The sequence below is a fragment of the Podarcis melisellensis genome, assembly GCF_964234715.1.
Source record: "Podarcis melisellensis genome assembly, chromosome: 4".
NCBI lineage: Eukaryota > Metazoa > Chordata > Lepidosauria > Squamata > Lacertidae > Podarcis > Podarcis melisellensis.
Genome location: NC_138531.1, coordinates 36,117,842 through 36,142,554, shown reverse-complemented (window position 1 = coordinate 36,142,554; position 24,713 = coordinate 36,117,842). Strand labels below are relative to the sequence as shown.

General features: G+C 40.8%; 1 protein-coding gene across 6 annotated transcripts in view; it reads left to right on the top strand.

Moving 5' to 3' along the window:
• NLGN4X (neuroligin 4 X-linked) overlaps positions 1-23,408 on the top strand; it is a 154,012-nt gene extending 130,604 nt beyond the window's left edge. For all 6 annotated transcript variants that reach the window (XM_081907560.1, XM_081907562.1, XM_081907557.1 and 3 more), the window contains 3 exons: positions 976-1,161; positions 4,544-5,333; positions 19,733-23,408. In XM_081907560.1, the coding sequence (XP_081763686.1) occupies positions 976-1,161; positions 4,544-5,333; positions 19,733-20,579 (1,823 nt within the window). In that variant the 3' untranslated portion in view covers positions 20,580-23,408. The remainder of the gene's footprint in view (positions 1-975; positions 1,162-4,543; positions 5,334-19,732) is intronic.
• The last annotated feature ends 1,305 nt before the right edge of the window (positions 23,409-24,713 follow it).

Genomic DNA, 24,713 nt, shown 5'->3' with positions numbered 1-24,713 from the left:
ACACACTACATGTTAAGTATGCACTGAAAACCATGAGTACACCTAAGAAAATGTAGTGTACAATGTCAGGGAACTGCCATCAGCTCAGATCTGAGAGGTGGAAGGGCAGTTGTGTTATAGGGAACCTCTGAAAATCTTGCGAAGCAGTTCCTCCTCTGGCGAGGAGGGAAACCCCACCTCCAGTGGAGAGGAAGAGGTGGGAGCAGGGGATGCTAGGGAGAGCCTCAACACCGAGCCTGAGCAAACCAGAGGGGAGGGAAGTACCCCTTTGCCAGCACCCATGCTGCACAGTAGGTTTAGGCGCAGGGAAGGGAGGAGAAGGTTGGGGGTCACGCGACTGTTATGCTGGAGGAGGTATAAGGACCGCCCACTCCCAGATTCTGCTAGCGAGTGAGCCAGACATGAACTTGCGAGGCTCTTCACTGTAAATAGTTTGCACTAATAATAAAGCCTGGGAAAGACAGGTCGGAGTCTTGCCTGTCTGCTCTCGAGCAACCACACCAGCACCTGACACACAAACTAGCAGAAAGACATTTTTTTATATTGAGATAAAAGAAATTTGGATTACCTCACCCCCCCACCCTATACAATCTAGGGGCAGCAGGAAATCCCATTATTATCTTGACTTCCAGGCTTCTATGGGGCATTTTAAAATGTTACTGACTTTTAATCAGATTTAGCAGATTTCTAAGACTAAAAGGGAAAAAAATCTGTATTACTTTTTATTATTACTATTGGAGGTTATGAAAAAAGAAGAGATGATAATTCCTATATCTATGCAATCCTCTGCACCTGGGAGGGGATCACTGTGTTCTCAAAGTTTGTGTTAAATATATTTAACTACATCTGTGGCCTTTCAAAAACTGGAAGAAAGAAGGAAATATGTGTTGTGAATATGTGCATGGCCTATAGCAAATTCTGTGACTGGTGAGCTAAAATTACCCCCCCCCTTCTTTTTCTTTTTTTGCCTTATAGGTTTTCTAAGCACTGGAGACCAAGCTGCAAAAGGCAATTATGGATTGCTTGACCAAATCCAAGCTTTACGATGGATTGAAGAAAATATTGGATCATTTGGAGGAGACCCAAAAAGAGTTACTATTTTTGGATCTGGGGCAGGAGCCTCCTGTGTCAGTCTGTTGACATTGTCTCACTATTCAGAAGGTAACAATTCACCTAGCTAAATACCAGAAATTTTAAACGGGATAATTTAATGTGAGTTGCAAAGGTCATTTGGAGCCTCAAATAATATCCCAGTATTCCATTCTTCTTCTTTTTTTTGGGGGGGGGGGGAGAGATAACTAGATTATTTTCATGTGGCATGCAACCCAAGGAGCCGATCAGGGAGAGCAAACATTTTGCAGAAAATACAAGCATACTTCCAGAAGCATAAATAGTATTTTGTCATGTAAAAAGTTACCCTGCTAAATCAGTTTTTATGTAAAAATATAACAGGGGTGCTTTTTTTAGGGGGTGGCACTGTTAAAGCCTGTATTATTTTTGTTACGTTTGGATAAAATGGGGGTGGGCTGCTAAATGGGAAAAAATAGTGGTGTAATTGATTTTCACAGAAACACACAGAGCGCGAACAAGACTGAGTGTATGGGGGGGGCTCATTTAATTTCACAGCACTCAGGTGTTGTAGTGACAATAAAGGTTTATTACTATTATTATTATTAATAATAATGCCAAATGTATCCACATCCCCTCGCTGATAAAGACCTAGCTTGCTGTGTAACTAGCTAGCTTTCCCCCTTATTTGAGAAGTTAATACATACTTTGCAGATCATAGTCAAACAGAATTCATTGCTAATTATGTTACAATTTGATGGGTAGTTGTTGTTTTTAAAAAGATTGATCACATTCTGATTTTTTTTCTGGAGCAATTATTTCTGGAGCATTCCCAAAATAAGGTGTCATGCCTGTATTGTGTTGGTTGTTGTTTTTTAGAGCATATAGTTTTCTCACCTGAAATCCACCTGGGAAAGACATTTTTTTATCCAGCTGCTAGGCTATGCTCAAGCGAAGCAGAGCAGCTTTAGGTCAGCTTCGAGTTGCTTCACATCACTGGAGCATAGCAAAAAAAAAAGTCATACTAGGCCATTGAATCTGACCCCAAATTCCCAATATTTTAGGGGAGGGGAATGCAGATACGTTTTAAGTTATTGATGTGGCCAGTGTTTAAATGAAGAGATGTCCATTCAAAAAACCGAGGATTATGTTTTCAGAATTAAACTCTTGGAATTCATACCTATTACATTGATTTTAGCCTCACGTTTCTTCTTCTTCAAATTACATGATGTATAGCTTCTGTGAGACAGAAGAAAACGTATGATTTTCCTCTGACCTTATTTGTGCAAGTCATTCACAGAAAATGGAAATGATTGCTGGCGGCTGTCATTCCCGTAAAGTCCTTGGGCACCATTCAGTTCAGGGAAGTAACTGATACATAGAGAGGCCAGCAAAGCTCACATAGGCACAGGTTCAGACCCAGACAGATATGAGCTCTCAAAGAGAGGCAGCAGCAGGACTCCTGGCTTACTCCTATTGGCACCATGTGCCACATACAGAATGAGAGCCTCACATAGCCAGTGGGCCCTCTCCAATCTACACAAACCCAACAAAACGACCTGTTCTAGTCCCAAGAAGGAGCCAACAGAGTAGGCATGAGTGATCATAGTTAACAACTACTGGGACCAGGTTGAAATCTTGCATGCCTTGACATCCACAACCCTGCTTCTTCATTGACAAGTAGAATGCCTTAAAGGATCAGGCCTCTTGACTGGAACCCAGCAGTCTATCATTTCTCCAGGAATTTGTAGCAAGCATGCTGCCTGTGTCAGTGCATCGCCTCTGTGGAGGCAAGTCCATACCATTGGCACCTTACTGGAACTGTGCTCATGGGCTGCAGTCTCTAGACCTGACTGAGGGGTTTCAGCCATTTCATTCTCAGATGTCTCTGACATCTGAGCCTTGGGTGCCCCCAAGCTTCAGGGGTGATGCGCAGAGAGGGTCCTTCCTTTGCTGACACCACAAGTCCCCCAGTCTCTGAAATTGCTGGAATCCAGGGTCATGACACCAAGAGAGCAGGGAGACTTGAACCCACATAGAACCATTAGATGGGGAAAGTCCACCTCTTGCCAAAAGATTCTTGGGAGAAGAAGGTTGTCTATGGGGAGGTTCAACTTCAACAGAGGTTTTCATGGATGTGGTTCAACGTTTCCCTTTTTTAAAGGGAAATTCCCTTATTCCGAATAGGATTCCTCACAAGAAAAGGGAAAGGTTGACAGCTATGCTCCTTATGCCTTTGTTTCATCCAATGGATGGATGTGTCCCTGTTAAATTGAAATCAGGATTGCAAATAGACTGTACCTGCAATTAGGGGTGGGGTGAAATCCTGCCCCTGCAGAAGGACACTCTGCAGAGGGTAGACACCCACACCCTAGCAGTTCTAGCAGGTTTTACCTCAGATGCTTTGCAGGGCTGGAAGAGATTTTCTTAGCAGCCCCAAATAAGTCATTTGACAGCCAGAGTTGGGAGAATGTAAAATGCAAGAGCAGGACTGAAAAAGGCGAAGCCGGAGCAACTGCTCTTCAAGTAGGATTGGAAAAGGAATTCATTCAGCATCATTGAAGATAGCCAAACTGAGCATGGCCAGTGGATGTGTTGCCCACCCCTCGCCCAAGGCATAGGCTTTTGCTGGGAAATATGCAACAGATTGAGGCTGTGACCCAGTCACTTAGGAACAAGTTGAAATTGTCAATGGCAATCAGCTAGGAATCATCTTAATGACAGCTCTGATGTTATACCTATTGATATAATTTTAGACAATAAACAGAAGAATTAGTATTCATTCCCCACTATTTTAAATTATTAATTTAGGCTTACTACATTTGATATTATAGTAGCATGTCACTATATTAGAAATACCCCCAGCTGATGCTGTTCTCCTCCTCCTCCTAATTACAGAACTATTTTTTGACGTTCCTGTAAGAGAGATGGTTTTTTAAACAAACAAACAAACAAACAAAAAACCCCAAAAATCACACACAGCCACCAAACTAGTTTAAATTTTAATTTGCATTTTGGTATGTTCTTTGTGCTTCTGTATGCATTGAGAGACGTATACAGTGAAAGGGGCAAACTGTAAGGACGCAACATTTGGCTACATGGTTATGATGCAGGCTATTCTCCAGATTGTGGCTCTCATCCATATGAAAATATGTGTATGTTTACTACAATGTACTGAATATTTATGGATATTTGTGAAGCATTTCATCCCTAGACATTTGCACTGGATTCATTGTATTCATGAATATTAAGTACTAGGAATAATTTAGCTAGCCATAGATTAGTGACAGAGGGGGAAGAGCTAAATTAAGAGCAATAATTTCTTGTGGTTTTTTCTTCTTCATGGAATGGAAATGGAATGAAACTTGCTCTTCACTAGAATGTACTTCCTGTAAGTGATGCACAAAAGGTTCTTTTGCTTGGTGGTCAATGCTGCTTGTTCATGTATTTTAATTTTTAACTTCTGCACCTGCAGGTCTGTTCCAAAAGGCAATCATACAAAGTGGAACAGCCCTGTCCAGCTGGGCAGTGAACTACCAGCCTGCCAAGTACACTGCAATTTTGGCAGAAAAAGTAGGCTGCAACACGCTGGACACTACAGACTTAGTTGAATGCTTTCGGAATAAGAACTACAAAGAACTCATTCAGCAAACTATCACACCAGCTACATACCACATTGCCTTTGGGCCTGTGATTGATGGGGATGTAATTCCAGATGATCCTCAGATCCTGATGGAGCAGGGAGAATTTCTCAACTATGACATAATGCTAGGCGTAAACCAAGGGGAAGGCTTAAAATTTGTAGATGGAATTGTAGATAATGAAGAGGGCGTTTCTCCAAACGATTTTGATTTCTCCGTATCCAATTTTGTGGACAATTTGTATGGCTATCCAGAAGGGAAAGACACACTACGAGAGACCATTAAGTTCATGTACACAGACTGGGCAGATAAGGAGAATCCCGAAACGCGAAGAAAGACCCTGGTGGCTTTGTTTACTGACCATCAGTGGGTTGCTCCAGCTGTCGCCACAGCTGACCTGCATGCCCAATATGGCTCCCCAACGTACTTCTATGCATTTTATCACCACTGCCAGAGTGAAATGAAACCCAGCTGGGCTGACTCAGCACACGGCGATGAAGTCCCTTATGTCTTCGGTATTCCTATGATTGGCCCTACGGAACTGTTCAACTGCAACTTTTCAAAGAACGATGTCATGCTCAGTGCGGTAGTTATGACTTACTGGACAAACTTCGCCAAAACTGGGTAGGTTTTGCCACTTCCTGGCTTTCCCCCTGTGCTATCTTTCCCAAATTCTAGCCATGAGTATTGGGTCTAATTAAGTGCTGCAGCTTTTGGCAGCTGCTGTTTCACAGAGTGCTTCTTTGCAAGAGAATTAAAGCAATATTTCCAGAATGCTGGCAGGCAAGGCTAAATTAAAGGGCTTTGGAGGTGTTGCCTGTACACACAAAAGCACAGGAAGGCAGTGGGATGATCTTTTAGGCAGTGCAAAAAAGAAGAGTCCAAAAAACAAACATTTGCGTATACAGTAATTAGGGTATTCTGATTTTATATGGGAAAGTGCGAATTTAGAACTATTATACTGTAAAATGTCCTGTGATCTTCAAATGATGGTGGTATATAAATTTAATAAATAATAATAACAACAACAACTAGTTACTATAATTTAAATAGAAATATAGTACATCTCACCAAAATGTGGTACATCTCACCAAAATATAGTACATCTCACCTGTGTGTTCGTTCAGTATACTATCCGGGTGCTATCTGTTGATATGCAACTTCAAGGCCCCTACTCTCCCATTATAATCAAAGTGGATTTGGATTTGGACAGCCCCTCACATAGAGGACACCTGCAAATAGAGGACAGCCCTCTGCAAAGTAGGACACACAGCCACCCTAGCCACACAGACATCCTTCTCTGATCCTGAAAACTCTCTCTGGTATAGCATTCTTGTACATTTTTATTGTGCTGTGCAGATGGTTTTTGCCAGTAGTGAGAACTTGCCCAGTGCCAGGCTTGAAGGGACCCTGAGCAAGCTATGCACTCCATGTGCACTCCCAAAGCAACCTTGCCAGGGATCAGCTGCAGCATGGAAAGGATCAGTAGCCCAGTTTTGGTAGCCTGGTAGTCCTTCTCCCAAGTGCTGAGAGAGAAGTACCAGACCAGGCAAGTGCAGTCACTACAATCAATTCCCCCAAAGTGACTCTGTGACCCAGTGTAGTACACTCTGTAAACTAGTCCCAAGGGCATTACGGTAATGAGGATGACAGTGTTTTTAGTCACTTGACTCAGCACTTTTCTTCTTAGCGTCAGGTTCTAGTTTTTTAAAAAATAAAGGAATGCCATGGCTGGCCTTTCAGTGCCCTGGCAAATTCCTGGCCATGACATGTTTCAACTCCAGGCCTGCCACTGTCTCCCTGTCTTGCGAGAGAGAGAAAAAGTTTTCTTTATTCACTGTGCAGAATTATAAATGAGATTCAGAAAGACAGAGTCACTCACCATACAGAGGCACTTGCTGATATAAAGGACTCTAAAACAGCTTTAATCGTCATTCCTTTTAAGGAAGCTGTAGGTAAACCATAGCTCTTTGGTGGGGAAATGGTAAAGTTTTAAAGTGGATTCTCAGTAAGTATTTTGTGAGTAAACAAAACACAAGTGTGTGTGTGTGTGTGTGTGTTTGTGTTTGTAGTGTAGATATGCCCTTCTCTTTTGAGCCAATGAGCATATTTGGAATTTTCAGAAAGCGTTGTGAGGATGTGGCATAACACAAAGTATCTGCTGTGGAGCATGGCATAGCACAAAACAGCTTTTTGTGGGGATGTGTGTCATAGCACAATGTAGCACAAAGTAGCTGTTACATCTAAAAGAACAGAAAAAGACAGGAAACCAAAATGGTGTGGGAATGCCTCTCCCCTCAACCAAGAGAGAAAAGTCACCCACATTAGCCAACACCTCATCACTCATGAAGAAAACCTCTTTGCACCTCTTCTCTATTCAGAAAGGGTGGGTGTCCAGTTCTGGCATGCAATGAAATGTGGGCATGTTTAAGAGAGTGTGTTCAGTGTAATAATAATAATAATAATAATAATAATAATAATAATAATTTTTATTTATATCCTGCCCTCCCCAGCCGAAGCCAGGCTCAGAGCGGCTAACAACAGTAAGACAGTTTACATAAAATCACAATCAATTAATAGAAATACATTCTAAAATCCATTCTAAAATCAATTCAGAATCAAATTAATGGCAACCATTTTGCTAGAGTTCTATGAGGATTACCAAAGGAGGGGGTCACACTGTGCCTTGGCCAAAGGCCTGGTGGAACAGCTCTGTCTTTCAGGCCCTGCAGAAAGACGTCAAGTCCCATAGGGCCCTAGTCTCTTGTGACAGAGGAGAGGCCAAGCCATGAACAGAGCAGAAAGGGCAAACAAGCTCTCATACATTGTGACTTTTTGTAGGATACTTGCTGAGACATTTCAGAGGCACCATAGGAATGCTGGGCACATTGCTTCCCTCAGGCACTGCCCTAATGCCCCCAGTACAAACTCTGTGCTGTGCAAAACCTCCTAGATAATCCACCTTTGCTTCATAAGAAATGATTGTTTAGTTTCCTAAAAAAAAAAACCCCCTTTTTTGGCTGTTGGAAACAGTTCTTTCTCTCCATTGCCTTCTCTCACTACCTGGTGTGAAAAATGATGCATTGCAGTTTCACATAAAAACAATGCTGTTATTAAGGCATGAATGTTCTTGAAAGCCATAGTCCTCAGGTTAAGGTTATAAAATACACTGAAGGAAAAGGAAAGTATGGTATAGATCAAACAAGCCCATTGTGCCTCCTCAACAGAATTACCTAGCTGCCTTTCAAAAGATATCAAGGGAACACGGGGAAAAGAGATCTCTCGAAAGAACAGTGTTTCCTTCCCTCATCCAATGAATTATATTAATGTGTAGCCCCTTAAGACAAAGAAGAAACTTCTTGTATATGTTTTGCAAAGGCAAATAAGGAAACATAACAGTGAAGGTGGACGTAAAATGCTCATTAATAAAGCTGAGGAAGTACTATTTCTTCAGGAATGTTGCAACGTTTTCCCCTCCAAAAAGCAAGCAGAGTTTGTTGTTCTGATTTTTGCTTTTGAAATTTGCTTTCCCCCCCCTCCTCTTTTTTCTTGCCTCGGTATTGAATTAAAATAAATGTCCTTGTGGCACACTAAAGGCCCATAAATCTTTCCAATGAACATTTAATGGCAGAACTGGGCTTTTAGAACTGCAGCTTGACTGCAGTGCAGAGAACAGTATGCAGCAATATCGGAGAATTCAAAGAAATGTGTAGCATCCTCCTGACGCATTTCAGGAGTAAGCAGATCTTTTAGTACTTAAGAAAGCCAGGATCACATTGTGTGATGTATTTTCTGCAGTCACTACCCCCCCAAACCCAAGCAATTAATTGTATAAATCAAAGAAACTGGGCGCAAATACATCCTTCTCTGAATTGTGAGTGGACTGCCACTGCTTTCTCTGGAATTGCATAGGGGAGCCCCAAATCCTAAACTAAATTGTCACCTCTTGAAAGCCATGATAAGAACACCCCCTCTGCAGGCCACACAGGAGAGACCAAAACTGTCCAACCCAGAAGAGGTCTTCTCAATCAAGGCTTTTGAGTGGAATTTGCATCATGGTAGAGCCCCGCATAAAGGGAGTATGGTGTCAAAGTCTGAATGGGGCAAACAATGCTCTTTCAGATTTCCTTTCCAATTGATATTTGCCATGGTTGATGCTTGGTGCAATGACATTATCCTTTCTGAAGATTAGAATGTAATTACATTGCTGCTCATAACTTTGACTGCAGATAAGCATTGCTCTATGTCATCCGTGTACACTATGGCGGTGAGATCAAGTAGGGAATGAGTGAACTGTTCAACCAATGATGAACATTTGTGCATCTGGACTTCCAGATTCTCTTCTTCTCCTTCTAGCCACACACACACACACACACACACACACACACACACCTGCTTCAGAGGGGAGGGGGGAGCCTTGTTGTGTGAGCCAATGCCTGTTCATGCTACAATTGGATCTCACCCAATTTTTACCCATATCTGTTCAGTCCAATGGGGCCATTCCCATGGAATTGCATGGAGGAATTAAACTTAAAGGTTTCTTCGAAAGTGGGAAATGTCTCTGCGCTGGAAAGGCTAAACAGGTCAGGAGACAAGAGGCTTGAGTGTTCTTGTTTTTTTAATAAAAGAAAATTAATTTTAAATAGAGATTGTATACAACAAACATAACAATTTACCAGTATTTATTTTTATATAAAAAAAGGTTCTCTCAAACCTTCTGAACTCCCTCCTTCCTTTCATGCGTTCCGTTTCTAAATTTTATTCCTGCATCCAATGTTTATTCCTTCCAGTAGCACTATACATGACAAAGCCATTTTTCACCTTTTCACCCCTTGCTTTTTCCTGTAAGACCTATTGCAGTCATTAAGAGTCGTCAACAGGCTCATCACAGCTATCTGCCAATCACCCATTCCCACCACCCTTCTGAGTAATACCCCTCCCCACCTTCTCACTATATAGAAGGGTCTGGAAACTTCTGTTTCAGTGTATCTGAAGAAGTGTGCATGCACACGAAAGCTCATACCAAGAACTGACTTAGTTGGTCTTTAAGGTGCTACTGGAAGGAATTTTTATTGTTTTGACTATGGCAGACCAACACGGCTACCTATCTGTAACTGTTCCAATGTTTATGTTATTTTACAAGTGTCATTGTATTCCTGCCAATGATTTCAACTGTTTACAGTGGTCTCTCAGATATTCCAGTCTTTCACAAATATTTGGTCTTCCTGCTTTCTGATCCTTCCCCTCAGTCTTGCCATTTTGGCATATTCCATCAGCTTGATCTGCCACTCTTCTCTGGTCAGTTCTTTTTCTTCTTTCCATCTCTGGGCTAAGAGCATCTTTGCTGCTGCCGTTGCATACATAAACAGTCCTTTACTTTCTTTTGGTAGTTCCACACCTATAATTCCTAACATAAAAGCCTCTGTTTTTTAAACAAAGGTTATCTTAAACATTTTTTTCCCAATTCATTATATATCATTTCCCAGAATGTTGTTAAAACCCCACATGGCCACCGCATATGATAAAAGGTACCTTCTTTCCTTTTACATTTCCAGCACACATTTTTGCTATTTTACTAGGTGTCAAATACCAACGGTACATCATTTTTATATAATTTTCTTTCAGCGAACAGCAAGCTGTAAATTTCAAATCCTCTTTCCATAGCTTTTCCTATGATGAAAACTGTGTATTATAACCAAAATCTCTTGCCTAGTGTATTATTACAGATTTAACTTCTCCATCTTTAGTAAACCATTCTAAAACTAATTGATACATTTTCAAAATTAATTTCACATTATTTTGCAACAGATCTTTTTCAAACCTTGATATCTCTTTACCCTTCTATTTATCCAATTTGAAGATATCATTTAATTGATTATACTGTAGCCAGTATTTTAATAGCTCTCTGGTGTCTTCGACCTTTTTCAATTTTAATTGATCTTCCACTTCTGTTAGCAGCTCTTTATAGGTTGCCCAATCACCTCTCATATTTAGTTTTTTAACAGATATTGCTTAAACTGGGTTCCTCTCTTCCCAACAATAATGATGTATTATCGTTAATAAACAGTGCTTGTAGAATCAAACATGTAGGTGTTTGAAATATATAGAGAACAATTCCCAGGATGTCACAACCTTCTGTATCTGCTTATTATTTATATTACTGTTATTATTATTCCTGCAGGGTGTTAACAAGTTAGGCTTCAGCATTTATCTAAGGATTACAAAAGCTCCCTCATGATCCCATCTGTCAGTATTACTCATAATTTCAAGCAGTTTTGCACAGGCCGCCTGCTCAAGAGCTAATTTCAGCAGGGTGTACATAAAATTGTACACTCTCCTGGGTCTGGATTTATACCATACTTCCTAAAGACAGCAAAAATCTTTAGGAAGGGCCATTAATCATTTTACCATGCACCCAACTGTTAATATGATTACTAGGTCGAAATGAGACTGACTATAACAAATATTCCCTATTTGGATTTGCTCTAAATTGACAATAAGCTTTTGGAACTGTGTGACCTTGAAATCCCACCTGCTCTGTTGAAAAGTGAAGTATTTTCAGTTTTGCTAACCTTTTAGTACTCATAATAATATCATAGTCATTGGAGAAAATCACAAAATATGGAATCAATAAGAGAGAATGAATAGAATCTAAAGATGGTGTTCTGCAATTGCACTGTATATTTTGTGTTCTTTTCCTTTTTTTACTAAAAACCAAACTACCTGTATTTTAAAAAATACATCTTCTTACAAAAATGATGGTCACAGTTCTACACCATTCACAAGCAAAGATGAAGATATGCAAAACTCCAGTTTAACTTGTCTTACTGAACACACTGCAGTCCAGTTCCTTAAAAGAGATTTTCCCAACCACTTGGCCTTCAGATTTTTCAGACTGTGAGGAACACAAGAGCCTTGGTGAATGCTTGCCATGTTGCAACATTTCTGGCAAAGCAATAACACTCTGGGTAGAGGTTAAACTAGATTCTTATAAAGAGTAATGCAGCACCCTGCACTGATAACACTAAATGTAGAATTGAAGGAGGGGATAGTGTGCCACTTCTGAAAAAGCCCAACCTATACCCCATGGTAATTAACAACTGCTGCCTTGTCACAAATACTCTCTTTGGAGGCAAGGTACATGAGAGGCAGATACAAGTGGCAACACCACTGCAGGTACCTCCTAAATACAGGTACTGAATATCTAGACCAGTGTTTCCCAAACTTGGGTCTCCAGCTGTTTTTGGACTACAGTTCCCATCATCCCTGACCCCTAGCTAACGCTTATCTAGACCCATTCCATTCCATAACTAGTTTGGGGACTGAAACTGCCATAGTCACCTCTGTCAGGAGAGGGGTGTGTGAATGCAAACCTGTTAGTCTTACTATACAGCTTTTAATACCATCCTCTTAGATCCCTCTACAGGAGATAAGTATTTGGGGTACTGTTTTGCAGTGGTTCCAATCTTCTCTCCAGGAATGGTTCCAGAAGGTAGCATTGGATAAGTGCTTCTTGGCCCCCTGGAACACTTCAGCTATTGGTTGCTGCAGGGCACTATATTGTTTTCAGACCTATTTTAATATCTAGATTATGTTGTTGGGAGTCATTATTAGGAGTTTTGGAGCCAGATGTCATAAGTATGCCGATGTCCTGAGCATACCCAGCCCAAAAAGGACAAATGGTTGATAGTTTATATTCTTTATTGAGAAACCACACACATTACGGTAGCTCAGAACATGAACATGACTAAGTAGATGGCATCCCTTCCCCAGGCTTGTGCTCTCGGCTGGACTGCTGGAGCAATGGCCTGGCCATGCTTCCACCCTCATTTGATGCAGGTGCACAAACAACCTGCAATTTCTTAAACTGTGCCTGTCTCTCCAAGCCCATCCTGGTTCTGGAGTACAACGAGGAAGGTAATGGAGCAGATTCTACTGCCCCACTCTCAGACACTGTCTCTTCCTCTGCTTCTTCCTCTGCTCTTAGTTCATTCTGCCCTTCCTCTGGTCCCAGCTCCAGCCCCACATCCTGCACCTCCTCCCTCATATCCAACTGCACAGAGTCTTCTCCTTCCTGCAGCCCTGGCTCCAGCTTCACAGTAGGCACAAATCTCCATATATCACTCTCCCTTTCCCCTGGATCAGCTTCCAGCCCCACAGCCTCAGCCACACACACCAGCAAGTCCTGCCAGCTGATGATATCCAACTCAATTTCTCTGTAACATCTGAATTGGGAATGGGTCTGAATGCAGTAATGGGCTAGGTGAGGGCTAATCAACTGTCTGAATCCTAGCGGGTGAGTGCTTCCTGGATCTCAGAAGTTAGTATGTTGTGTGCCCGGGATGGGATCACACTCTCCCTGAAGGAGGAAGTTCATAGCAAGCATTGATCTGACTGCACACCAAGTGGAGGGCTATGTGCTTGCATTTCTCAGGGTCAGATAATGAGTGATAGCACCAATCAACTTTTGACCATCACTACTGCTAGTACAGCCCTTTTAGGGGTGTCAGATAAGAACAGCATACCGGTTGAATCGAATGCATATTTCCATATACAGAATATGTGTGCAGAAGTCTGTTCCTGTATATGTGTCTCTTTAGTTGTACTGGAAGTTGTGCTCCTGATATTGAAAGGATCCCTTCCTCATCATAGTTCCTGTTGTTTTCCCCCCTATAGTATATTTAGCTTTCTCTGGTGTGCTGTCTCTAACATAGTGGTCATTGTCTGCTATGAGACTGAAATATGGTCACTTTCTCTCAAGCAGAGTCTTGAAAACTTAATGAGCTTGCAACCTGGAATGTTTAAGCAAGTATTCCACGGGGACACAATTTATATTTGTACTGTTTATGTTTGTAAGAAATAACTGGTGTAGCTGTCTAGCCTCCCAGTAAAATCAGGAATACCTAGCCCCTCATGTTATACACACACACACAATCTGACATGTTTTCAATTCCTAAATAAGGAAGCAACTGTTGGGATACTGCCAGGGAGACAAAGGCCATCATGACCCCACGTCGATTCCAGACGATCCATCAATCGCCCGTAGACACGCAGTATCATTCCATTAGCGACACAAGCTCCAGAAATAGCTTGCCACATTCCAGAGCTGATGCACGCTCTATCAGCAGATAATGCACAGCGAAAGATGCACACAGGAGAGCATTATTTACAATTTTATTCAGCGTTGGTCAGAACAAAGAAAACAAGACTGCCTGCGTTGATGTCTCAGGCACAGAGAGAAAATGAAAGCATAGACACAACATAAACTTCCTGTGAACAGGAAATATGCAGACTCTGTGACTCACAAAGCCTGCTCCCTTTTAAGGTGGAACGGAAATATCCTAACAGCAACATCCAGAATCTTACTGTACAGTTAATACTTAGTGCATCATTTGGAGGTTCTGCACTATTCCTCTAATTGGCACAGACCTCAGACCTCCTATGCTTACAAACTGCACACTGTTTGATGGGCCCACTACAAGAACTTGGTTTTGAGGAGAGGGCAGTGCTGCAAAACCACTAAGTGTCAAAAGATATGACAGCAAAAAGCATTTTGTGTTCCAGCCTGTAACTGGAGCTAGCATATGAAATGTGACAAAGGGTAGTGGCTGTTGAAAGCGGGAGAACATTAGGAATCAAAAGCAGCTATTTACTGATGCGGTATTTCCAGTTCCACCAGCTTTATTCTTCAGTGTGCTCACAGAAATGAGACTGAAATGCTTGTGTGCAATCCCCTCCAAACAGTACTGTTTAAAATGCCATTAAGTGAGCAGAGAAGGCACTGTATAAATGTTTGCGGCATACACTTTGATGTGCTACCCTCATCACTAAATCTCAGATGGCTTTGTACATGATGGGTTAACTCCTTTTGCTTCTGTTTGGAAGCAAATTGGTAATTGCAAGCTTTCTCATAGGAGGGCGTACCACTACTCTTCTTTCCAAGAGTTTTATTCCCACTTGTACCATTGGCAAGTGCATGCACACACATTATCATCATATACCTCATTGGTAGAGCATCTGCATAGCATGCAAAAGGTCTCAGAGCTGGAAAATATCCCAGGTGTGAAACTGGGCAGCCATTAACAGTCAGTGAATATAATACTGAGCTAGATGCTCCAGTCATCTGACTCAGTATAACTTGACAGCTTCCCATGTGTCTGTAGTGGAGAACTGCTTGAGAAGTCTCCCACCGACATACACAGCCAAAAGTACAAAGGCATTCACTTTAGATCTGGATGCAGAGGAAACAAGCATAGGAAATGATAAAAGAATCAGCTCAAACACAGAAGATATACCCCACATTCGAGCCTATTTGTTTGGATGGTCCGAGAAGGGCTGTTGCCCAGTGATAGAGTACAGTCATACCTTCGGGTTGCGAACGTGATCAGTGTGGAAGGCACGTTCGCAACCCACAGCGCTGTGTCTGCGCATACGCGTGATGCAATCCGGTGCTTCTGCGCATGTGCGAGCACCGAAACCTGGAAATAACCCATTTTGGTACTTCTGGGTTTGGCCCGGTCTGCAGCCTGAAAACTCACAACCCACAGTGTTCATAACCCAAGGTATGACTGTACTTGCTTTGTATGGAGGTGGGCCCAGCTACAATCCCTGAGTACTCTAGTTAGAGTTGGGAAAGACCTCTGTCCATGGTGCTGGAAAGTTGCTTCAAGTTTAGTGTAGACAGTACTGTGCTAGCTTAAGAAACTTAGTCTGACTTAGTAAAGGGCAGCTTCTAGTATGCAGCAGGTCATGTAGTACAAACTTCACAGCATTCTGCAAAAACAGGGATTAAACATTAAAGGAAGCCTTTGCATACTAATGCACAGTTCCATGGCAATCAACAAAAGCTGTAGTGAGAGCAGGCAGTTAATTTTAAAGAAATGTTGTACATGTACTGAATCTTTCTGACATTTTGAACCAGAGAAGAATTGGGGGGGGGGGATAGCATTTGACTTCTAATGCAGCCAAGGATTACTAGCTGCAAAAGCTCACATTCCGAGCTAAGTGATATCAAACTTTTGTAACGTTTCTATATTATAGAAAAATATCCGCCCCCCTTACCAGAAGGCTACATTTTCCTGTTACTCTCCCAAGATTGCTTGAATATTTTCCCACATGGATGATACTGAACTATAACCACTTGAGGTTGGCACTTCGCTCCATCCTGTACCTTAGGAGCACATTTTATCTCTCCATTTCATTTCAAATTTCAGGTGGAATAAGAATCAACAAACTCCAGCTTCTTAGGTCTTAGCTTCTGCAGAATATGAGCATCAAAATTAATTAAAACAGATTTTGACAGTATTATCATTTGAGAGGTGGGATTGGTATTGTAGTACATAGATTAATGGTTTAAACAACCAGCATACCTTTCAAGATGCAAAATGCGTTGTCGCCATCATTTTTGGACTCTACTGAATATTGGCATCTCATGTTTTGACATGAGTTCCTGGTCAAGTACCATATTGTCAAAATCATAGTTATTTAGGTCTACAGCTGGTTCTGTGCAGCTCCTGATCTAGCAAGTCTACTTTGAAGTGAAGTGAAGTCTACCTTAGCTAAATTGGGATCATATTATCCCACTGCTTACTCTTCAGGATTTACCAGGATTTCCCTTCCCTTCCCTTCCCTTCCCTTCCCTTCCCTTCCCTTCCCTTATTTGTAAAACAACTAATACTGTGGCATTCTTTACAAACAAAATTAATAGGTTTTGCCGAAGATGTTGAAGTCCTGCAGAATGGCAACAATAGTGTTTTAAACATGGATATTGCAACATAAGGTTTGCTAATAATATTAAAAATAATAATGCAGTATCAAATTATTTCCTTAGAACTAAGCACACAATATGCAAAATTCATAAATTATATAAGCTAATGTTCTCCCCACATTGGGCTATTCAGAAGTTTTAATGCTGCATTGAATGGCAAGAGAATTTCCCTTTCGTTAAAAATAGTAATAATGAAAGGCTAATTCTGTCAAAGGAACAGAAGGATATTATTAAGCTTAAATAATACTTTTGCCTGCTGTAATAACCAGCAGCTCTGTTTGAACAATGAAGGAACCTTTGGAGCATTTAATTGTGCTTATGGATATTTTGAATATATTTTGAAAAGTTGTAGCATTCTGCGAAAAGCAATACTGTAATGCTCGTTTCTAAAATAAATGAATGTAACATGTTTGGAAATAAAAATGAGAAACCTTGGTGTAATGCATTCTGCACTCTGGAGCAATATTGAAAAAGCACTAATTCGTCAAACAGAACCTGAGGAAAAAATGTAGCTTATAACAAAAGACAGAATGCTGAGCTCAGCCATTGCAGTGCAACAAAGATATTCACATATTTGTCTTATTTCGGGGAAAGAATACATAACTGCTGTTGAAGCATGAAGCAAGGCTCCGTATCTCATAAATATTATCCCCCCACCATTTCTGTTTTGAAAGCAATGTGAGTCCTTTGTTGCAGTGTCTAATAAGGATGCCTAATAATCGGAGTAATGATAATCACTCTGATGCAACAAGGCGATCTCTCGGAGTGGAAACAGATTTCCACCCATGGACCTTTCCTTCTGTATGCATAAAAAGGCTACTGGCAAGAAATGGGCATTTATTGCCCATGGGTGAGCAGGCAGTGCTTTCCCTTGCCCCTGGTGCAACTGATGATCAAAGCTGACAGCAATGGCTATCTGGGTGAAACAGAGATTGCTCACTGCAGCATGCCTTCCTGTGTTTGCAGTTCCTTGATATGCACTGGGCATGTGCAGCAAAACACTGGGAACCTGCTGCATTCTCCCAGCTGTCTTTGCCACTGATTAGGCTGTTAGCAGAACTTGCAAGAGCCCATGTGGTGTAGTGGTTAAAGTACTGGACTAAGACCTGGCAGACCAGGGTTCAAATCCCCACTCTGTCACAAAGCTCAATGGATGACCTTGGGCCAGTCACAGCATCTCAGCCTAACCTACCTCACAGGGATGTTGTGGGAATTAAATGTATACCACCTTGAGCTTCTTTGAGAAAAAAAAGGACAATATGAATGCATAAATAAATAAATAAATAAATAAATAAATAAATAAATGCTCCCTTAGATTTTCTTCACTATTTCAATTACCCACATTTCTGTAATGCTGTTTGTTCATGGCTATGGATGAGTCCCTTCCAACTCATCCAGAACTTTATTCAGACTTTTCTAGTGTCCACACTTAATATTTAACAACAGGGGGAAAAAGCTGTAGGGACTTTTTAAGCATATAACTTGAACACTCAAAAACCACAATTTCCTGCCACTCACTTACCCTCCATGCCACCTTCTCCTCTTACTATGTAGGTATGTGGGGAGTAAAAAATGGCAGAAGTCTCCTTTGGAGGAAAGGATGTAGCTCAGGCCCTAGGTTTAATCCCTGGTATCTCCAGGTAGGGCTGAGAAAGACTCCTGCTGGAGAGTCAGTGGTATCCAGTATTTGCAATATGAGCCACAGGGACCAGTGGTCTGGCCCACAATAAGGCAGCTTCTTATATTGTGGAAAGAAAAATCTTCATGGGGTCTCCCCTTGGTTGCACATGCCTCACAGAAGGTAGTTTTCCTTCTGAAATTCTTAGTCAAGTTTCATAATTCCTAGCAAGGAATGATGTTCTGCATGTAATTTTCAGCTGATAATGCATTTGAAGGGAGTGATCTCTGCCGTTTTACCCTCTCCACATTTTCCCATGGTAACACCTATTACTTGTGGGAGGTGATAGTGTTTTTGGAGGATAAGGGATCTGATTTGAAAAGGAGGAACCTGTTCAGGCTGGCGGGGGCAGTACTTTCTGCATAGTTCTAGTTAGAAGTGCATTGGGAAGGGAATTCAGTACAAAGGAATAGGAGTAAAACAAATCAGATCACAATTTTGCTATCCTGTTTGTGAGAAGTGAAATCAGAAGAGCACCTATATAAGCCAATTTGCCAGTTTGTAGTGTTTGTCCAAATCACCCCTTTTGAAGAAACAGTCTGATCTAAACATAATACTGTACAGAAAACTAGCTCTGATTATATATATGAACTTGAAGAACCAAAACCTGGCATCAATATCCTGAAATAAACATTGTTAAAGCTTGTAGTAGTATAGAATCATAGAATCATAGAGTTGGAAGAGACCACAAGGGCCATCGAGTCCAACCCCCTGCCAAGCAGGAAACACCATCAGAGCACTCCTGACATATGGTTGTCAAGCCTCTGCTTAAAGACCTCCAAAGAAGGAGACTCCACCACACTCCTTGGCAGCAAATTCCACTGTCGAACAGCTCTTACTGTCAGGAAGTTCTTCCTAATGTTTAGGTGGAATCTTCTTTCTTGTAGTTTGGATCCATTGCACGTGTCCGCTTCTCTGGAGCAGCAGAAAACAACCTTTCTCCCTCCTCTATGTGACATCCTTTTATATATTTGAACATGGCTATCATATCACCCCTTAACCTCCTCTTCTCCAGGCTAAACATGCCCAGCTCCCTTAGCCGTTCCTCATAAGGCATCGTTTCCAGGCCTTTGACCATTTTGGTTGCCCTCCTCTGGACACGTTCCAGTTTGTCAGTGTCCTTCTTGAACTGTGGTGCCCCGAACTGGACACAGTACTCCAGGTGAGGTCTGACCAGAGCAGAATACAGTGGCACTATTACTTCCCTTGATCTAGATGCTATACTCCTATTGATAGGAGTATATCCGAGCATGTAATTATTTTCCAGGCTTGGGACTGCTTTGTAATTGTTAAGTTGTGGGTGAACATATCAGACGACACAGCGATTCTTGAAACAGCTCTTGTTTATTCACAGGCCAGAACAGAACTGAACTGAAGGGTTCAGTAAGCCTGCTTATATAGAGCTCCAGTACAATGTAACTGTAACAATTTTCTAAAACTATCCAATCACTGAACGTCACTTTTGATCTCTTATTTGCATAACTATCTACAGTATCCCCCTGCTGGCCCAGGGTGCGAGTACATAACAGTAACTGTTCAGTACATAACAGTAATATTGTTTTGTTTGTATATTTACAGGGATCCGAACCAACCTGTTCCCCAGGATACAAAGTTTATCCATACGAAACCCAATCGTTTTGAAGAAGTAGCCTGGTCTAAATATAATCCAAAGGACCAACTTTATTTACACATTGGCTTGAAACCCAGAGTCCGGGATCACTACCGAGCAACGAAAGTTGCTTTCTGGCTAGAACTTGTTCCACATTTACACAACCTGAATGAAATATTCCAGTATGTCTCCACAACAACAAAGGTGCCGCCTCCTGATATGACATCATTCCCTTACGTCACTAGGCGTTCTCCTGGTGGGAAGTTCACCACCAAGCGCCCACTGATGACACCGAGCAACAATCCGAAGCATTCGAAAGACACACAGAAAACGTCTCCAGATGATGCAAGTGTTCTGATAGAAAACAAGAGAGATTATTCCACAGAGCTGAGTGTTACCATTGCCGTAGGGGCATCTCTGTTATTCCTCAACATATTAGCATTTGCCGCATTGTACTATAAAAAAGACAAGCGACGTCATGAGACGCACAGACGCCCCAGTCCACAGCGGAACACCACCAACGATATCGCCCACATACAGAACGAAGAGATAATGTCATTGCAGATGAAGCAGCTGGAGCACGATCACGAGTGTGAGTCACTACAGGCACATGACACCCTGAGACTCACCTGTCCACCTGATTATACCCTCACTCTTAGAAGATCTCCAGATGACATTCCACTCATGACGCCCAACACCATAACCATGATTCCAAACACATTAACAGGAATGCAGCCTTTGCATACTTTCAACACTTTCAGCGGAGGACAAAACAGTACTAATTTGCCCCATGGACATTCCACCACTAGGGTATAGCTCTGTTATTCGCCCCACCCCATGCCACCCGGAAGATTAAAAATAAGGAAAATAAGGGGGGAAAGCAAAGAAAATAAATCATACTCTCCATCAAGCAACTTGTCTAAACAAAACAAAAAAGATATAGAGAAAGAGAGAAAGGCAGACACAATTTTCTTACAGATCCTTTTCATAGGAACTCTGATATTCTATTAAAAAAAAAGATCACCTTCTCAAACCCTGTGAAATGTGAAATGTGTACATTGCTATTAGGATACTGCTTTAATATCTCAACCACTCTGATTGAAAGTTAAGAGTTGAGGCCTGAAGAGAATCACTTAGAAAGGATATGTATTGAGTGTAACAAACAGAAGCAGAAACTTCTGGAAACACAGAGCCAGTGACTGTACAGTTTTTTTAATAAATAAAATTTTAAAAAAATGTTCTATATGTGCCATACCATGAATGGCCCTTGTTATACAAAAGACATCACCATGGGCTTTTACCCATCATAAGAAGCTGTAATCCAGAATGGGGAAATAAGATTTTATTATTAAAAAAAAATAGGACTGACTATGCAGTAAATACGTATAGTTCTGTGCAAAGAGATGACTTGCCAGCCTGAACTATATTTAAGAAACTTTGTAAAAACAAATGTACATAGCTGTGAGTTTTAAAAAGAAGAAGCTTTTATTGGTGTTTTCAGTTTGAAAAGAGCTTTTAGAAAGATTGTGCTTTCAGTTGTGATCTATGTGTATAAACATTAATCATACCACCTCTGTTTCCTCCCAGACCAAAAGGAGGGTTTTCTTCTTAATTACTAGTGGTAAACCAACACATGAGGGTTTCTTTTTTTCTCCCTAATGTTTCATTTCTAGGAGAACATGATGTCATGCCGAGGATACAGACGACTGTGTGGCCTGCCAGATTTTCTTTTACAGGTTACACACATGCATGTTAAGGCATTCATAGATAGGAAACAGTTGGGTTTGTTTTCCTAAAAATATATAAATATATAAATATATAAATCCTTTTTTTCCTTTCCTTTCCTATTTTTGTGTTAGCCTTCATATACCGCAACACAGAGAAACAGATTGAAGAATTACAAAAAAGCTTGTTAAAATTGAGCTATGAGTCTATATTTTTTGTTTTGTTTTTATTTCTTTTGGGTATCTGCTATGCCATGAATCATTGCTTTCCAAATTGTGAGTGCCCTGATGCGTATTAAGAAGGCCTGCCTCTCTGGCCAGTCTTTTTCTGAGGAAGATTAGTTCTGCCTGCACCAGCAGTCTGCAGATGAGGTTGATCGGAGAAGCAACTGCTCTGCTATTTTGAACAAGGGAAACACATGAAGTGGAAGATGGGGAAGAAATAGTTTCTATTTACTGTTCGTTTAATAAAGTATGAGGGAAGATGTGGACGGAACAGTCTATAAAGAGCTTTTGGCCCAGTAGTAATTTGTAACCAAGCCCACAGTCTTTTGTTGCACCACAGAAAGGATGGATGGCCTGGAGAGCTAGAAGAAAACCATATCAAATGTACAATAGGTGAGTCGCCTTGAAGAAGCTGGATCATTTTACTGTGCAAAAGCATCAAACCTTTTTCTTAATTCCTCACTCTATTCCCGTTAACAGGGGAGTTTGGTATGAAAGGCAGCTGTTCCAACAAGATACTTGGCACCTCTGTATAAAGTTTTTAAAAAATATCAACTGTTATAAAGGTAGAATTGAGTTATTAATAAGTGAAGAATGGTTTATATTTTGTCTTTAGAAAACTGAAGTTAAAGTTGGTAACCAAAGATATTTGAACAGAGTTGCTCTGCACATGATCATATCTTTCCCAGGATGTATATTGTATTTTTTATTTCCCTGTGTTAAAAAGGGCACAATGCTGTATTATCATCCCCAGATAATCATATCTGACACAAGATGCCTTCTGCCTTTAGACTAGACAGCTTGCAACATACTAACTTACAGCTACTTTGACATCTTCTCATCTAGCTGTGTTATAGGCACAGCTCCATACTGTTTCTGGCAAAGAAAGCAGGTCCTGCCATTGAGAATCGCAAAAAGTGGATTGGCAATCCAGCAAATTGACTACTGTGGCCCATACTGAAGTCTGGTTGGAAATTGAAAACTTGTATATGCTTTCTGCTTCTTGGTGAGGGTTTACATGAGCTTAGAGCTTGGTTTGTCACCCAGTATTAAATGGGGATGCAGGAAAAAAACAATTGCCTTCCATGATCTTTACTGTAATCTTAATTAAAGCTGGGCCTATTCTATGCCATTCTCACAATTGACGCATTGCCTCCACTAAGACACAACAGTTCTTCACGACTTGTGGGATTAAAGAGAAAGGGATGTGATGGCATCTTAGTTGGGTATGTTTGTTATGTGAATTATGGTATTTGTTTAGTATTTCCAGTTGTCTTCTGCTAGCAACATGTACAGTACTGTGTCAGGCTTGTGACATTTGGGTAAAACCGTTTCTGTAAGTGAATGATTTTAGCTTTTAAAAATGATGACAATGACGTCACTTTAATAATCTAATACGTCTGGACAGATGTATGATTTATAAATGGAAATTTTTAGGCTCTTCATAGGATTCTATAATAATAACAACAAAGTATACTTTAAAAAAAAACTATAAAAGGAAAGAAAAAAGAACTTTCCCAGGCTTTTCTTCTTGACCTTAAGAGGCACGCAGGGTTTCTTTTTATTATTGTTTCTGCATTTTTCTTTTCTTTTTTGGTTCTGCCTTAAGTAAGGATAGAAGATATATATGGCTGGACACATATGTATAAACTTTTCAGCAGCATTTTTAATAATAAAATATCACAGTATTTTCTAATGCTTTGTGCAAAGAATTATGTGTTTATCCTTTTTGTAAAGAAAACAATCGTTTTAAAAACCTGACACCTGTACTTAAGCTCTCCGGTCTCCATAGAGGCTTGTCATGTATGGCAGCGGGTTCAACTGGTAGGCTGGATTTGGGTTCATATTATAATTAGCATTGCTGTAAGCCTATTGCCAAGGGAAATCCATGCCTGATGCTGAAGTATCAAACAGCAAGTACTATTTGTTATTGCATATGAATTCCATCACTTTTCTGAAGGTGTTGTTGGTGCCAAATGGAAATGAAATGCTTGAACAGCAACATGTGCCCAAATGTATGCATTAGGAGACATTTTCATGAAAACTTTAAACCAAAGGGGATCACAGTGTTATGAAAATATGGATAACTGAATTTAATACTGGAAAGATGAGAAACAGAGATAAAGAGGAAACGTTATATTAGACCACGCCTTCTTGCAGATCAGGAATTAGCTGTCTGTCGCCTGTACTACTAGGCTAAAAGGCTAGACTTTCAATTAAAGCTCACTATTTCTCTAAAATATTGAAGCAGCTATTGATAACTACAGCATATGGAAACCTTGATTGCAGCCTTCCTGGTGTGACCAGGAAGTGTGTCCAGTCCCAGCAAACATGTTGAGAACAAATACTTAGATCACTTCTTTTTGCCTACAGTTAGCACCGTCAAGCATAGATTTCAAGTGCAGGGAAGCATTCATGCAGGCCAAATGCAAGACCTGGGAATCTATTCACTACGACAAACACTCAAAAGATAGTGGCTCAGGTTGAGAGAAAAGATAAAATGGGAGAAGCTTGTCTCTCTGGGTAAGTAAGTTCCAGTTGATTTATTTTAATGTATTGTCTCCTTCTCCCTCAAGGCTCAAGATGGTAAAAACAATGTGTGTTTGTGTGCGATTTTCATTTTACAGATACAGTGGTACTTTGGGTTAAGAACTTAATTCGTTCTGGAGGTCCATTCTTAACCTGAAATTGTTCTTAACCTGAGGTACCACTTTAGCTAGTGGGGCCTCCCACTGGTGCCACACCACCACCGCACAATTTCTGTTCTCATCCTGAAGCAAAGTTCTTAACTTGAGGTGCTATTTCTGAGTTAGCGGAGTCTGTAACCTGAAGTGTCTGTAACCCAAGGTACCACTGTAAGGCTTTTTATTTAAAGCACTTAATATTTGAAATTATTTTAAAGATTTATGTGTTTTCTTAAAATACCTTCATCAAATTTGGTTTCAGTGCAAATTACAATTCCAGTCCGTACTTCAACTTTTGCGAACAAAAGAATGTAAGA